Source organism: Phoxinus phoxinus (genome assembly GCF_949152265.1).
Source record: "Phoxinus phoxinus genome assembly, chromosome: 20".
Lineage (NCBI taxonomy): Eukaryota > Metazoa > Chordata > Actinopteri > Cypriniformes > Leuciscidae > Phoxinus > Phoxinus phoxinus.
Window position 1 is genome coordinate 24,943,256 of NC_136895.1, and position 15,469 is coordinate 24,958,724.

At 37.5% G+C, this 15,469-nt stretch overlaps 2 protein-coding genes across 2 annotated transcripts in view; one reads left to right on the forward strand and one right to left on the reverse strand.

Annotated features, from left to right (window-relative positions):
* Window positions 1-15,469, reverse strand: part of LOC306987895 (SLAM family member 5-like) — a 332,963-nt gene that overhangs the window by 3,288 nt on the left and 314,206 nt on the right. Inside the window, exons 1-2 of the mRNA XM_079592524.1 lie at window positions 770-860; window positions 64-399 (exon numbers count right to left, since the gene is read on the reverse strand). Coding sequence (XP_079448650.1) covers window positions 64-399; window positions 770-815 — 382 coding nt within the window. The 5' untranslated portion in view covers window positions 816-860. Of the gene's footprint in view, window positions 1-63; window positions 400-769 lie in introns of the transcript that reaches the window.
* LOC306987878 (uncharacterized protein) lies at window positions 3,991-12,768 on the forward strand. The gene is made up of 6 exons (XM_079592494.1): window positions 3,991-4,420; window positions 5,150-5,482; window positions 5,730-6,044; window positions 6,892-7,221; window positions 7,522-7,628; window positions 10,749-12,768. Exons 1-6 carry the CDS (start codon window positions 4,384-4,386, stop codon window positions 10,788-10,790), a joined length of 1,164 nt encoding a protein of 387 aa, XP_079448620.1. The 5' UTR covers window positions 3,991-4,383; the 3' UTR covers window positions 10,791-12,768.

Here is a 15,469-nt window from a genome sequence, read left to right on the forward strand (position 1 = left end):
GTTTGTACAAAAAGAATATAATATATGAACATTTTGAACATACAGTATGATGTCTCTACTCACCAAAGACAGAAACACTGAATGTTTTTGATGTCAGTTTCGCTCCACTTATCTCTAGTTGATAAACTCCAGCATGTTCAGTTGTGGTGTGTGTGATGGTCAGAGATCCAGTTTGATCGTCCAGCTTCAGTCTGTCTCTGAATCTCCCATCAGGAACATCGGATGTGGAGGAAATGTTAGTGTATCTATTGATTTTAGCTATGAGAGACTTTTCAGCTACAAAAGACCACACTATGTCTTCATCTTCAGGTTTTTCAGTAACATCAGTGTGTAGAGTAACAGAATCTCCCTCCATCACTGACACTGACTGTATTTCATTTGTCTCAGAACTGAACACACCTGGAGAACACAAAAAGGTTTTAATCAGATTAAGGTTCTTGTTGGTTTAGAAAATCTGAAATCCAAAGCGAATTGAAGAACGGCAGTAAAGACTTAAAATATTAAAGTTCACATATATGAACAGACAGATATGTGTGATCTTTTATCTTTAAAGTTATCAAATGTAGAGTGCCGAGTTTAATTCTGCTGGATGTGTTTAATCATTTCATAGTTGTGTATGTGGGACATTGCCGAAAGCCTGAAAATAAAGTCAATCAGTTTGATTTGATTTGGGATGAAAAGCAAATGCAAATCCCTAATTTGAACAGTAGAAATAGAGTGTTCTGAAACAGAAAGAAATGAAGCGATAAATATTATATTTTTAACTTACCAAGATGCCTCCTGCACAAACAAAAGAAAAGAAACACGTGAAACATTGTCTTCAGTAGTTCAGTGTCTGATGAAACAAGACTATATCCGCTGGAAACAGTCAAGCTGGTGTGCATCCTCCCACGACACAGTTTAACCCTTCTAATGCACACACACATGATCTGTATATTTATAAGTGTATAATTACATATAAACTTTCATCTGGCTCATATGAGACTTTAAATATACTTTAAAGGGACACTAAGTATCTTTTTAGGTATTTTATTATCTAAAATCAATATTTTTATTCATAAATATGTCCTCAATGGTGTAATACCTCGGCCAATTATCTGACTTATCCTTATAAATGAAGAATTTATTATCTTTATATACATGGGACGGGTAGGTCAACGGAGGCATCCATGTAGTTCCGCCATCTTGGAAAACTATAATAGCAGAGAGGGACAAAAAGTACTAAGCCAACGCATTTCCACAACGCGTTTTCGTTCAGAGCCAGCCGAAACCAGCAGAAACGCAGGTGCAGAGCAGTGAGAGGCGCTTGAAACTGCACCGGCAAGTTTAAAAGTCTGGATTGCATTGTTATTTTGGACCATACATATGCTGCGCCACAGGAGAAGAAAACATCGTCGCCAGAAAAGTCAAAAATAGACCGTAAAATGCGTGGGATTTCCCCCTTTCTGGTCAATGTTACCCTGCCTCTGCTTAATTATTTTTATCCCCGGTAGGGATAAATTTATCCTCCCCTCAAAGTGATCATAGTGCTACTACATAGTGGCGAGACGGATCACAAAACTTATCACGGATCCGTGGTTTGATTAAAGTCAATTTTATTTAAAAATGATTACTCACTCACTCTTGAGCGTCTGGCATGAGTGATTTCAATGTTAAGTCAATGTAAAGACGCGTTTATGCGCGTCTAGAGGTCCTGCGGTGCGGTGTTTAGCGCAAAATATTGCGTTAGGCTACTTCAGTTAATAAGAAAAAAGATTTTACAATTCCTGCAAATGCAGTGATGAAGTTCATGTTCTCATGATTTATTTTTATGAACAACAATGTTTCAAAACACCCCCCCCTTGTGTTTTTTTCACAAATCGCAACCTGGGCATAACTACAATATTTCATGTTTTTCACAGTCAGTAATTCATACTGTAACATTCGTTTGTTTGTTGTCATGTTGCAGTTTGTTTGAAATAACACACCTGTTCACCTGAAGGAAAACTCGACGAAGTGCTATTAGAAGACATCCTGTCAAAACTTTTTGGTACATATCGCCTACCGTAGATGCAATGCGCATTTGAAAAAGCGAGGCGCTGGAGAGCAAAATTAGTTTGAATGCAAAATACAAATTCACCACTAGATGGGAGTAATTCCTACGGATTGTCCCTTTAAAGTGAAAAATATTATTCTTTTTTATCATTTATCATTGATTCACATGGACAGGTATAGTTGCCTGACTGATAAGTGCAATATTGTGAATTCCTCCCAAAAATTTGAGGTAAAATAAATGTTATGGATTTTAAAATGGTACAATCATTAATTTAGTGAATGATAAAACAAGGTAAAATCATCTCCTATCTCTCATTGCCGGTCATACTGAGGTGAGACACTAACACGTGAGTCAAACTGAAACCTGTGGTTTGATATCTTCAGAATCAAGGTGTGATCTGCTGGATGGACAAACATCTTGTGCAAGAGTGTGAAGAGCTTCTTCCAAACGAAGTCAAGTCATCTTGTTAATTTGAGTCAACTTATAGTGTCAAGTTTATGCATCAATTCGTGTTTTGAAGTGTAATAAACTTGACACTATAAGTTGACTCAAATTAACTCAGTCAAAGCAACAAGATGACTTGACTTAGTTAAGTTGAGTCAACTAATCTTTTTTTACAGTGTATGAGCCTCACAGTTGATCTCCTCACACAGCTTGAAGTAAAATTAATCCATCAAAACATGTCTAATAATCACAGGTCAAACAGAATTGACTATCATGAATCATTGAGAAACTTGACAGACCGACATGATCACCAGTAAACTGAACCAAACTATACTTTAAATGACCATTACTCTCATCCGAGAAACATGAAAAACTCAATCATCATATGTTATCATTCAAGGTTTGGAACAGTTTTTCCCCTGTTTGTTTAAATTCATTTATATGGTCAGTAAAGGTAAATATACTTATTTTTGGTTAAAAAAAAGAGGATTTTGAGCTTTACAAAGTATTTATTTGATTTATTTATATCTGTTTGCACCTTTATATTTATATAGATTTATATTATTATCTCCCATTATTATCTAACATTTTTTATAAAACAATTTATATAGTTGTTTTTCTTTTTGTATTGTATAACTGTAATTGTAATATTACGTATAAGGGCACAAATGCTTGCATTTGTACGAAAGTGTATTTCATGTTGCATGAATATAATAATAATGATCATAATAATACATAAATAGGCTACAGTATATGCTAATGCTCACAAATTCAAGTTTTTATAGCAGTAATAACTGTGTTATATATGTTTGTCAAAATAAAACTGATAAAAATATATAACCCACTTTATTCTTATTTTAAAATAGACTTATCTTGAGAGTTCGTTTTTCGAAGGATCACACTTGAAAAGTGGTGTAAATTTATTTGACAAATATTGAATCAACTTCCTTTGTGATAAAGCAAGCCAACGGAAGCAGTCACGGCTCCTTGAATTAAATATACTGTAAGGAGGTGGGGGAATTATATTTTTTTTTAGTGTGTGTGTATGAATGAGTGAGTAATGAATTAGTGTGTATTAGTGGGGAAGAGAGAGTAAGGAAAATAGATTGTAAACCTATTATCTGATTACACTCAGGAGCAGAAGCTGGCAGTAATGCACCAATAAGCTGATGCCAACCACAGGAAAACAAGAAAACTGCGGATTGTATGAAACCGTAGAGAATGCCTTTCTGCCCTGTAGAGCATATCAATACTGGAAACAAAAGTAAAAGAAGAAGGTACAAACAACATGACTAGAATAAAGTATGTATTGAGTAAACAGCAAAATGAATAAACATATTAGAATAGCTCTGATAATATTTTAAAGGAACAGGATATTATATAAGTTTTATAAAGTTGTGTATTTTTCTAATCATTGATGCTCCACACTCCAGTAGGTGGAGGTAATGCACCACAAGCTAGTTTGCAACCATTGATAAACATCACAAGAAGAAGATGCAGTTTTCCACTCCACACTCCAGATGAGTAGGTGGCGGTAATGCACTTTTTAAGTTGCAACCGCCATAAAATAACAGAAGAAGAAGCAGTTATTCTCTTTTTTTCTCATTTCTCCTCCCCTCTTTCTCTGCTGCGCACGCCATTTGCAAATGTCACGCATCTGTAAGACGAGGCAAAGCCGAAGAAAAAATAACTTAGTCTGTTTTTCTATTTGTTTTACACACGTTTCGGAGCTTAAGCGTCGAACGTCACATCACCGACACAAGCTTTGTCGTGTTGTTAATGTTTTCGTCAAATAACTTCAACGTTACTAGGCTACTTTCGCTTTCAGTTTTATATAAAAAAATGGTATCGACATAAAACATTCGACGGGATCTGGACTTAATTCCGCAAAAGTGTTGAAAATAATGCTCGGCATTTTTCTCACACTGTGTGTTTTGCATGGTAAGTCATTTTTTATAAGACTAGTGTGATATCTATTATTAGATATGATTATGAGGGTGCAGACTAGGTGAATGCCTTGGCGTCGCCATTATGATCCACTCACACGTTTAATCCTGTTTTAAATGTTGAATATATTTCTATACCGCTTCAATGGTATATTATTTATTGATTATGACGCAGTTTGAATAGATTTGGAAGATTGCACCTAAATTACTAACAGCAAAATCTTCGAGAAAAAACAAAACAAAAGGTTGATGCAGGGTCGTAGGCCTACACTTAAAACTAATAATGGTTTTGTTATAGTAAAAGTGTAGTAACCATGTTTTTGGCGGGTTGATTACCATTTGTATAACCAGTTATCAAAACAATGGTTAATGTAAAAATGTGTGATTCATGATAATTTGTGGTTATCATGGTTTAACTACAATAACAATGGATTTTGGTTTTCGTATGGGAACATAAACTTTGGAGCCTTAACTTTGTGCTATGGAAGTTTAATTTAGAATATTTCTAATATTATTCATGAGACTTGTGATTGTCTGATGAGTGATTGCGTGAATCTATGATGTTTTTGTACTGTTTGCATGTTACATTATGAATACATACATATTTCTCACAGTCTTGTATGATCTGTAGAAAAATATTTTCACAGCACTCTCCTGTTATATAATTTTGTCCCAATATCCCAGACATGTATGATTTATGATTATCTGTTCATTTCTTCTCCAGGTGTTTTTGGTGTTGAGACTGACAGAGTAACAGGGAAGGAGGGAGGTTCAATCACTCTACCCACCAATGTTCAAATAATCCAGAAAGACAGAATTAAGTGGTTTTTTCAAGACACTCGTATAGCTCAAGTCATTGGGAATATTAGTAGCTGTACAGACGTTCAGTGTAAAGATGGTGATGAGAGATTCAGAGACAGACTGAAGCTGGATCATCAGACTGGATCTCTGACCATCAGAAACGCCAGAACCACAGACTCTGGAGTTTATGAACTACAGATTACCAGTAGCATCAGCAATACCGACAGCCTTAAGAGCTTCAATGTTACTGTCATTGGTGAGTATTAGTCATTCAATGCATTTTCCTTTAAGGAGTGTTAACATACAGCTGAATATTTTTAAATCCATAAAGTAAAATGAAAAAGTGAGCTATGTCTCAATATTGAAATATTATGAAGATCATCTCTTTTACCTTAATATTTTTTACATGACCAACGCATAAAATGACATTGAAAAAAGAACATTGCTATAATTTTTGCCACCATTTTAAAAGTGATTTATGATGATCTGTTATCTGTCCTCAGGAGCTGCTGGAGTGTTTGTGTCTGTGATCGAGGGAGATTCAGTCACTCTAAACACTGGTGTTCAAACAAACCATCAAGACCGAATTAGATGGTATTTTAATAACACTCAAATTGCTCAAATCAATGGAGATCAGAGTAAGACCTGTACAGATGTTCAGTGTAATGACGGCACTGATGGATTCAGAGGCAGACTGAAGCTGGATCTTCAGACTGGATCTCTGACCATCACGAACATCACAAACACAGACTCTGGAGTTTATCATCTACAGATCAACAGCCGCAACATTGAAAAGACCTTCAATCTAGCTGTTCATGGTGAGTCAATTAACATTTTAAAAGCAGGTTATATATGTTTATATCACATATTTGTGGTGTTTATAATAGCAGGGACTCTTAGCAGCATGACAAACAAAAAGTTTCTTAAAATTGTGAATGGATTATGTAAGGGATAATCAATGGTTTCAATAAAGGCAGCGCATTAACGGTGATGATTAAACTGATTGGAACTAGACTTGGAAAGTCTTTTACATTGAAGGTAAAGCGGTGGTTTAAAATAAACCAGAACTGCACGCATATTTAAATGTAATAATTTTAGTATGTAAAAGTGTAATGTAATTATGTAATGTAACATATTTTTTTATTTATTTTTTATTTTTTGTTCTGTCTAGAAAAGCCTTTCTAGGGTCCTGAGATGCAAATTAGCTTTCACTATACTCTCTATGTGCAATACATATTTTCCAGCTTTGACTGGGATCATGTTTTTTTGTACTGTCCCTATACAAATAAATGTATAAGTAAGGAATAATTGACTCCAGGCCGTTGAATTATTATAAAAATAATGCACACCCGAGGTGGTAATGCGTATAAAAATAAAAACTACCTGTGTATTCGCTGTTTTAGCTTCCAGCCAATCAGAATTGTGTATTCAGACAGACCATGGTATAAATACAGAAAATAAGCAAAAAACACTTGTTATAATCAATGCATGTCTTTTCAAACCCATTTGAGCTTCTTTTCACCGTACTTTGTGAGTTTGAGTGTTGATCAATGATTATATTTGATTAAAAGCTCAAATTAAATCAGTTCATCATATGCATTTTTAAAATGTGTAGTTTGTTGTTTTCAGCAAATAGATCTTCCAGCATCTGTTTGTTTGTTTCAGGTGTTCCTGCTGCTGAACGAGATGAAGTGAAGACCGTGAAAGAGAAAGAATCTGTCACTTTAGATCCTGATGTGATAAAAAACACAAATGATTTGATTACATGGCATTTTAATGACATTCTCATCGCTGAATTTAGTGGAGATCAGGGTAAGATCTGTGAAGATGTTCAGTGTAAAGAGAGATTCAGAGACAGACTGAAGCTGGATCATCAGACTCTGACCGTCACAAACACCAGAACCACAGACTCTGGACGTTATACACAAAGGATCATTAGCAGCAGCAGCAGCTTCAGTATTAGGAGGATTAGGAGATTCAGTGTTACTGTGACTGGTGAGTGTCATTTAGTCTGTCAGTGCATTTTAAATACAGTGCCTTCCTTTGTGGACCGTTTTGACCAACATTGTGATGAATGTTACAAACCTGCACAATGCACAAAAGCAGTTTTCCTGTTAGCATTGATGTTTCCTGTTGAGCTCAAAGTGCTTTGATGTCATTTTAGTTCCTGTTTCTCAAACCCCCACCATTTATCAGTTAAATCCATACCACACAACTGATGAACAAAACAGAAAGGTGTAAATATCAGTCAAAAACATCAGTAAAATTGATATGTCTGTCTCTTTATTGTTACAGGTTCAGGCCGAAATCAAGCTGCTCGTGCAGGAATATTAGGTCTGGTGCTTGCTGCTGCTGCTGTTGCTGCTATGATTTATATCGCAAGGGTCAAGCAACAAGATACGGTGAGCATTAAATACAGCTGATTTTAATAAGATAAATATGAGTTTGTGTGTGAAAATATGTATTTTCATTTTGATTGGAATTGAGTTTGTCCTTCGGGATGCATAACGATTAATCGGAATTAATCGTTTGCAGAATAAAAGTTTTTGTTTACATCATATATATGTGTGTACTGTGTACAGGGTGGGAAATTAGCACCCGCCACCCGCCGAGGGCGGGTACTTTTTCAAAGTGGCGGGTCACTTTGCCGTGTATACCAGCCACAGTGGCGGGTGGATTATAATAATGCTGCGTTCGCACCAAAAGCGAATACAGTTCGCAAAAATTAGCATCCATCGAGGGACCAGGACAGGACCACCAGACGCGCATAAACGCGTCTTTACATTGACTTAACATTGAATGTATTAAGTAGTAACCAATAAACACATGCTGCGAGTGATTTCATTGTACGGATTGGACAGCCTTTGTCAAAGAATGCGGTTGCTAAGTAACAATAATACACTTTTGTCGAGTAACTCTTTTGATTGGTTTTCAGGGCTGTGTGTCACGGCGCTGAAGAGACCGTTATACTGTATAACTTATACACATAGCTAAGCTGAGAATAAAAATAAAATAAAAAGTGTATATATATAGCTGAGCTGAGCTGGTGCAGAAGAAAGGGAAATTATTTTTAACCATGCGCGCGCGCTCTCTACACTGCTGAAGCGCGGATGATCTGAAAACACAGACAAGCTGGAGTTCAGCGATCTTTATTTGAGATTTTCTACTTAAATTAAAGTGTCATTCAGTCGGTCTGTGTTCTGTCACGAGCCGCTTGCGCTGTTTGTGCGACTAAATCTGCGATCAAAATGCAGGCTGATATCCAGCAGTGTTTTAATGTTGATTATAGGCTATATGAGCAAGAATGCAATGTTTCCCGAATATCCACACGATTTCAAATGTGACATTGATTTTATACAACAGTAAAAAAAAGGGGTAACATTTAAGTGATGTACTGCATTTAAAACAGTATAGTCAGGCTTATTGCTCTTTTGCAACGAAATCTGTGGCTTTGAACGAATCGTGAGATTCAATGAATGAATGACTCGATGACTGCCACCTACTGGCTATTTTAATATAATATTTTTATTAATATTAAAAACGTTTTTTAACATTGCATATTTATTGAACATTGTTTTATTTAAAGCATTATTTATTTTTAAAAGGTATTATAAAGGTTAAAAATTTAATGAAAAAATGTATTAAAGGGGGCGAATATTGTCCCTTAATGGAAAAGGTGTGACTGCAGTCTAAGTGGAAGAGAGGAACTTAGGAAAAGGGATATGTAGAATTGCACAAGTGCTACTGCTAAAGAGTGCAATGTAAATAATTTATCATCATAAGCTTAATTGAATGGCCTAGAGAGAATAATTATGACATTTTCTGTCTAAAGACTACATATAAAATAGCTACCTAAAGTAACTGCAGTTTACTAAAAGTAATGACTAAAAGTTTGCATTCATAAGCATTTTCGTCTGAAGATGAAGACTAAGACTGAATCAAAAATGGTTGCCAAAATGAACACTGGCCTACACACACCAAGCGGACTACAACGCTGTTGCGTATGTATTAAATATGACTGATCATTTAAATAAAATGTTTTATTTAATTCAAGTAGCCTAGATAGTAGCCTACATAATTATTTTCCAGGGTTTAAAATTTATACAGATTTGATATTTTCCCCTCATACTTATGTTGGAATGGGTACGAAGTTGGCATTGAATTTAATTTGAAATGGTATTAAAAAGGTCTTAAAAAGCCTTGAATTTAAGCTGGAGGATCCTGGGGGTACCCTGAAATAAATAAAAAACGTATTAAAGCAATTTCTTTCTTGCAATTTGAATTCCGGAAAAAGTGGCTGGTAAAAAATATAAGTGGCTGGTAAAATTGGGCATCCACCAGCCACTGTGGCTGGTGGACAAAAAAGTTAATTTCCCACCCTGACTGTGTATAATAATTATGTATATATAAATATACAAAATTGCATGTATAATTTTAAGAAAAAATATATATATATATATTAAGTATTTATAATTATATATATAATATTTAAATAAAAAAAATTATATAAACATGTAAATATTTTTAAATATATACATGCATGGGTGTGTATTTATAAATACATAATTATTTTACACAGTACACACACATATATGATGTAAACAAAAACTTTTATTCTGCAAACGATTAATTGCGATTAACGTTATGCATCCCTAGTCCTTATTGTTCATCAGTATGTACAACAGGCACCAGTATGGCCCAAAATCATGAATGCACTGAAAACTCACATGCAAACAGACACACACCGCTAACAGATCTGAACAGTTTTAAGTAGTTTAATTAAAAAATCAGTACATTGAAACTGTTTTACTTTAGATTGAAAAGCAGTGGCATGAATATATGTCTTATGTGATTGAATAATTATGTTAACACACACACACACAGGGGAAGGGGAAGTCACACATTGGATCGTCACAGTCAATCATTTTATATAACACCCAAATTCTCCAAGAGTAGTTTCATATTATTTTAATCAAAAATAATCAGACATTGACATTCAAACGTTGTACTACAGTATTGTCAAATATTCAGGAAAAGGAAACCACCACAGATTCCTCAAACCCAATTCCAAGTCTTCATTTTTTAGTATTTACTCACTGATCTTCACTGACAAACTTCAGTAGCTTAAATAAGAATCAATGTATTATTTATTTTTTTGTACAGTGGGTTCTATGTAGCATTTAATTTTTTACATGTTTTTCAATTTTGTATTTGAATGGTGCTGTTATATACACCTGCTGTGGCTGAAAAAATAAAGGACTGTTTATTTCTTTTGTATATTATGTTTTGTATTTGTAATGTGCATCTTTGTTCTTATTTTTAATAACAAAGATAAAATAATGATTTGATCTATTTTGTTACCTTGCAAGGCTAAGTTTTTAAATGGGGACATTAGTGTGGCTGTAATGCTCAGTCACTTGCAAAATAGTAAAAACTGGGTTTGGTTCTTTTATAACAAACTATATGTGAAAACACCCTGAATCATCAATCCTGTTCATTTATGAATCCGTTTTCTCTTATAGGGCAATGGTGCATGCAGTTATCAGACTGAGACTGCCATTTGAACATCACAGTAACATTAACTATTATTTTGGTACATTTATTTAATGTGACACTGAAGAGAAGATGGATAATGAGAGAAGAAGAGGATGAAACTCACTGAAACGGTCAGGTAGCCTATGGCAAGCACGGCGGGCCCAAGAGTCTCGTGTCTCATGGACCCTGTCCCAAATGGCACACTTCATATGCACTTTCAGTCTTGTGGACTGGGCTGGCTGCCGTGTCCATTAAGTCCATGAGACTGTAGTATGTCCCATTTGTCATTCTATGTTTGAGAAGGGTGCCCCCCTTTGTGGTCGATATGCGCCCTCGGATGCACTTCGGATTGATAAAAGGAGCATCAATGACTGTGTTTAGGACGAGAGATGACCAGGCCTGGATTTTATGTTTTATGTTTTGTATGTTTGTGCAGCAGGGTTCGTCCGTGTGGACCTGCCACTTTACTTTAATTTTGTGTTGGTTGCTTGCTGTTGAATGTTCACCGGTTCCTGCCTCCTCCTTCCCTGAACTACTAACCTCGTTATACTGTTGCCGAAACCTGTGAGGAAGCAGGGAGGGACACACTAGCTGTTTCTCAATGTCAATGAAGGATCCTCGGAAGACGGAATTTCGAGGATGCTACGTCATCGATATCCGTCGAAGGACTTTTCAATGTCGAGGATCCTCGGAATTTCAACCAAGGACTGAGTCCTTCGTTCAGGAAAATGTTCCAGGAAAGGATGCATATGTGTATCCTTCACGCTCCCAAATCACCCACAATCCCATGTGCGCAGCTTTGCTATCTTGTTAAAAAAACTGGGACAATTTAAAAACCAAGTACAAGGTGGGAGAAAAGTATGGAAATAATTGTTTATGCACATTTGAACCCTTTCATGCATGAATTATGATAACCTCAGTCAGGATTTTTTTTGTGTTTTTATTGCTCTTAGGGCATGAAAAACAAGATTTGATTTTTATTTTATTTAAAAAAAAAACAGATTTTCAGATGTCCACTTGAGTTCAGTTGCTGTACAGCAACCAAATCAGTAGCACTTCCATTTCTGCGGCAAAAGCGGACCTTTTCACTGACGTAATGACGCAATGCACTTGCTAGCCTGTTCCATTTACGTGTTCTCCGAATGCTAAAGAGGAGCCTTGCCTAGCCTTTGAAGGAAATGACTTGGAAGGACCAGTCCTGCCAAGGAAGTATCCTTGACATTGAGAAACAGCAACTATCGTGCCAAGGATGTGGCCAAGACGGCCATTATCATCAAGAAGTGTATTTGACTATATTAGTAGTCACAGATGGCCTTGTACTGTAAGACACAAGCACCCTTCACAAATGCACTGTTGTGAATTTGAAAGCAGCTGTCAATCAAATGACATGCAGGTGCTGAATGGAGTTTGCACTACCGATATTGTAGGTGCCTATTATTTTTGGATTGACATTTTGCTCTTACTACATATCATGTACGGTATTGTGGTCTTCAGATTCTAATGCTTTAGCTAGACCTTTCAAGCAATGTGTTTTTGTTTGTTTTTTTTGTCTTTTGTACTCATTGTAAATGACAAAAATAGATGACAATACATTATATATTTCTAAATCCTATTTAGGTTATGTTAATATTTTGTCATTATAAAGCTAAAATACTGCCATTTGCCAAACTCCTCACAAAATCCTGTATCATGAACATCAACATGATGTAAATCAATACGAACTAGACATGGCTGTTTCCAATCACAAATGGTTCAATTTATTTCGGTTAGATATTCAAATATTGTGTGAATTATCTGTGCCTATAAAGCGGTCTTATTTTGTGTGGAAAGACAAAAATCAAATCAATGTATTTTTATACATTTGTACACAACTTTGCATCAGTCAGCATTAAAAAAGTGATTTGAAGTTGTTTCTATGTACACACCATTTTCTTTCTAAACCATGAACATTTATTTGAAAGATATATTTTTTGTGATTAATGCAATTAAAAACATATTTTCACTCATAACTGGATTTTTTTGAATGGTGAATTCTTAGGACACAAGATGGCGTAATGCATTATTCATACTACTTGTATTGTAAACATCCACTCACCAGCCACTTTATTAGGTACACCTTGCTAGTACCGGGTGTTACAGCCAGCTCGTTTCATACCGTAACATAAAAGATGGATCATACACCAGCATTTAATGAATACAAGTTGCCATATTTTCTTTAAAGGACAAGTTCGGTATTTTACATTTAAAGCCCTGTTTACAGATCGTATCTGATGAAATAGAACGGTTAAGATTAAACTTTGGACACATGCTCCTGTCCCGAGAATTTTAGGTTTATTTAGCTTTCCCCCCGCCCCCCCCCCACCCCCACAATGGTTGTCTATGTGCACTGGCAGATTCCTTCCTAAAACACATTAAACTTTCGTTTACAAAGACGTGAAACTCACCGAGTGGTCAGGGGTGTTCACTGATATGATCCCAAAAAAAATCGCTGAAAAAGATGCTTTCCAACAGGTTTTATCGTAGTGTTTGTCCACCTCCGTTGACTTGTATTGAATGTGCTGTGTGAGGTACGATATTCCTCCGCCGCTTCTTCTTCTGCTTCTTCTGTGTATTCAATGAAATGCCAGCGGTTTGCTTGCAATTGGCAAAGGTGCATTATCGCCACCAACTGGTGTCTATTATTCAAGCTCTCAACGGAAGAATCTGGGTGTGACGCGTTTGGCAAAATAGGTCCACAAAAGCTAAATAAACCTAAAATTCTCGCGACAGCAGCATGTGTCCAAATTTTAATCTTAACCGTTCTATTTCATCAGATACGGTCTGTAAACAGGGCTTTAAGTGTAAAATACCGAACTTGTCCTTTAACCAACACAACAATAACCACAAACAAGTCTAGAGAAAAGTCTATAACAAATTCTTAAAGCTACATGATATAAGAAACATAAGAAAATAAATCAATGAGATGTTACATCCTGGTCGAATACCTAGATCCCACAGAGAGTGCTAAGCCAAATGAAAACGTACTCGGTTACTAACGTAACCTCGGTTCTCTCTAGAAGAGGGAACGAGTACTGCGTCGAAGAACGCTACGGGAAAGATATTTCTTTGTCGAGATTGAAGCCTAAAATTAATCCTTAATTTTGTAATATTGTAAAACGCTTTTCTGAAGCATACAACCTAGGCGGAGCAATACAGCTCACCCATTGGCTGCTCTGCCAGAAAAGCACAGCCTATGCGAGGCCAGAGACGCTGACCAATGAGGACGCTTCGCGCCCTTCTGCGTCACCTCCCGCCCAAACAGGCGTGGCCTAGGCCTATAAATACGAGCATAGCTGTCTAACACGCCGATTTTCGTCAATGAAGCGACGCAGCGCGGACACGCACGGCCATGAGACGCAGTACTCGTTCCCTCTTCTAGAGAGAACCGAGGTTACGTTAGTAACCGAGTACGTTCTCTTACGTAGAGTTCTCTCGTACTGCGTCGAAGAACGCTACGAGAACCCCATGTAAAACGCCGTGCGTGCTCTTGGACCGACACAGACACCTAAGGGCGCGCGCGCCCTGGTATACAAGTGCCTACCCCAAGAAGTATAGGGAGAGCGGCTAAATTAGCATCATCCCTTTATAGTAGTGCCTCTTAAGGCATAATAGCATATATATGTAAATATAGATATATATGAGGGGTAATAGCATGCTCATGGGACACATTGTCAGTGAGTGATGCTTAAACATTGAAGTGACCTGGGCCGCAGCGCGGGGCAGGAACACTTATACACATTAAACATTGAAGTGACCTGGGCCGCAGCGCGGGGCAGGAACACTTATACATATTAACATTGAAGTGACCTGGGCCGCAGCGCGGGGCAGGAACACTAATACATAGTCTTCTAGACCGAGAGCAGTTTAGCCTGCAACGCAGGAACCTCTAGGTTATAGAACCTAATAAATGTAGACGGGGAGGCCCAGCCTGCCGCCATACAGATATCTTGTAACGAGATCCCGCTATACCAAGCCCATGAAGAGGCCATGCCTCTCGTGGAATGTGCTCTGATGCCCAAAGGGCATTCCAAACCTCTAGATGCGTAGGCTAGCGCAATGGCGTCCACTACCCATCGAGACAGACTCTGTTTCGTCGCGGCTCGCCCCTTGGAGCGTCCGCTGAACGAAACAAAGAGCTGCTCCGTCTGTCGAAAAACAGCGGAGCGGGACACGTAAGCTCTTAATGCCCTGACCGGGCAAAGGGAGCTATTTCCGTCCTCTGAGGCCGGCAGGGCCGACAGGGAGATGACCTGAGCCCTGAACGGTGTGTTGAGGGACTTAGGCACGTACCCATGCTTCGGTTTCAATACGACTACAGAGTCGTTTGGCCCGAACTCCATACAAGAAGCTCTCACTGAGAGCGCTTGCAAGTCTCCCACACGCTTCACTGAAGCGAGAGCCAAAAGAAACACGGTCTTGAAAGACAGGTGTTTCATGTCAACTGAGTGAATAGGCTCGAAAGGGGCCCCTTTCATAGCGTTCAACACTGTAGAAAGGTCCCAAACGGGGACTGAGGGGGGCCTTGGAGGGTTTAACCTCCTGGCGCCTCTAAGGAAGCGGACCACCAGGTCGTTCCTGCCTAGTGAACGGCCAAGCGTTGGATTAACGAACGCTGATATGGCAGCCACATAGACTTTGAGCGTGGATGGGGTTCTTCCCTTATCCAATA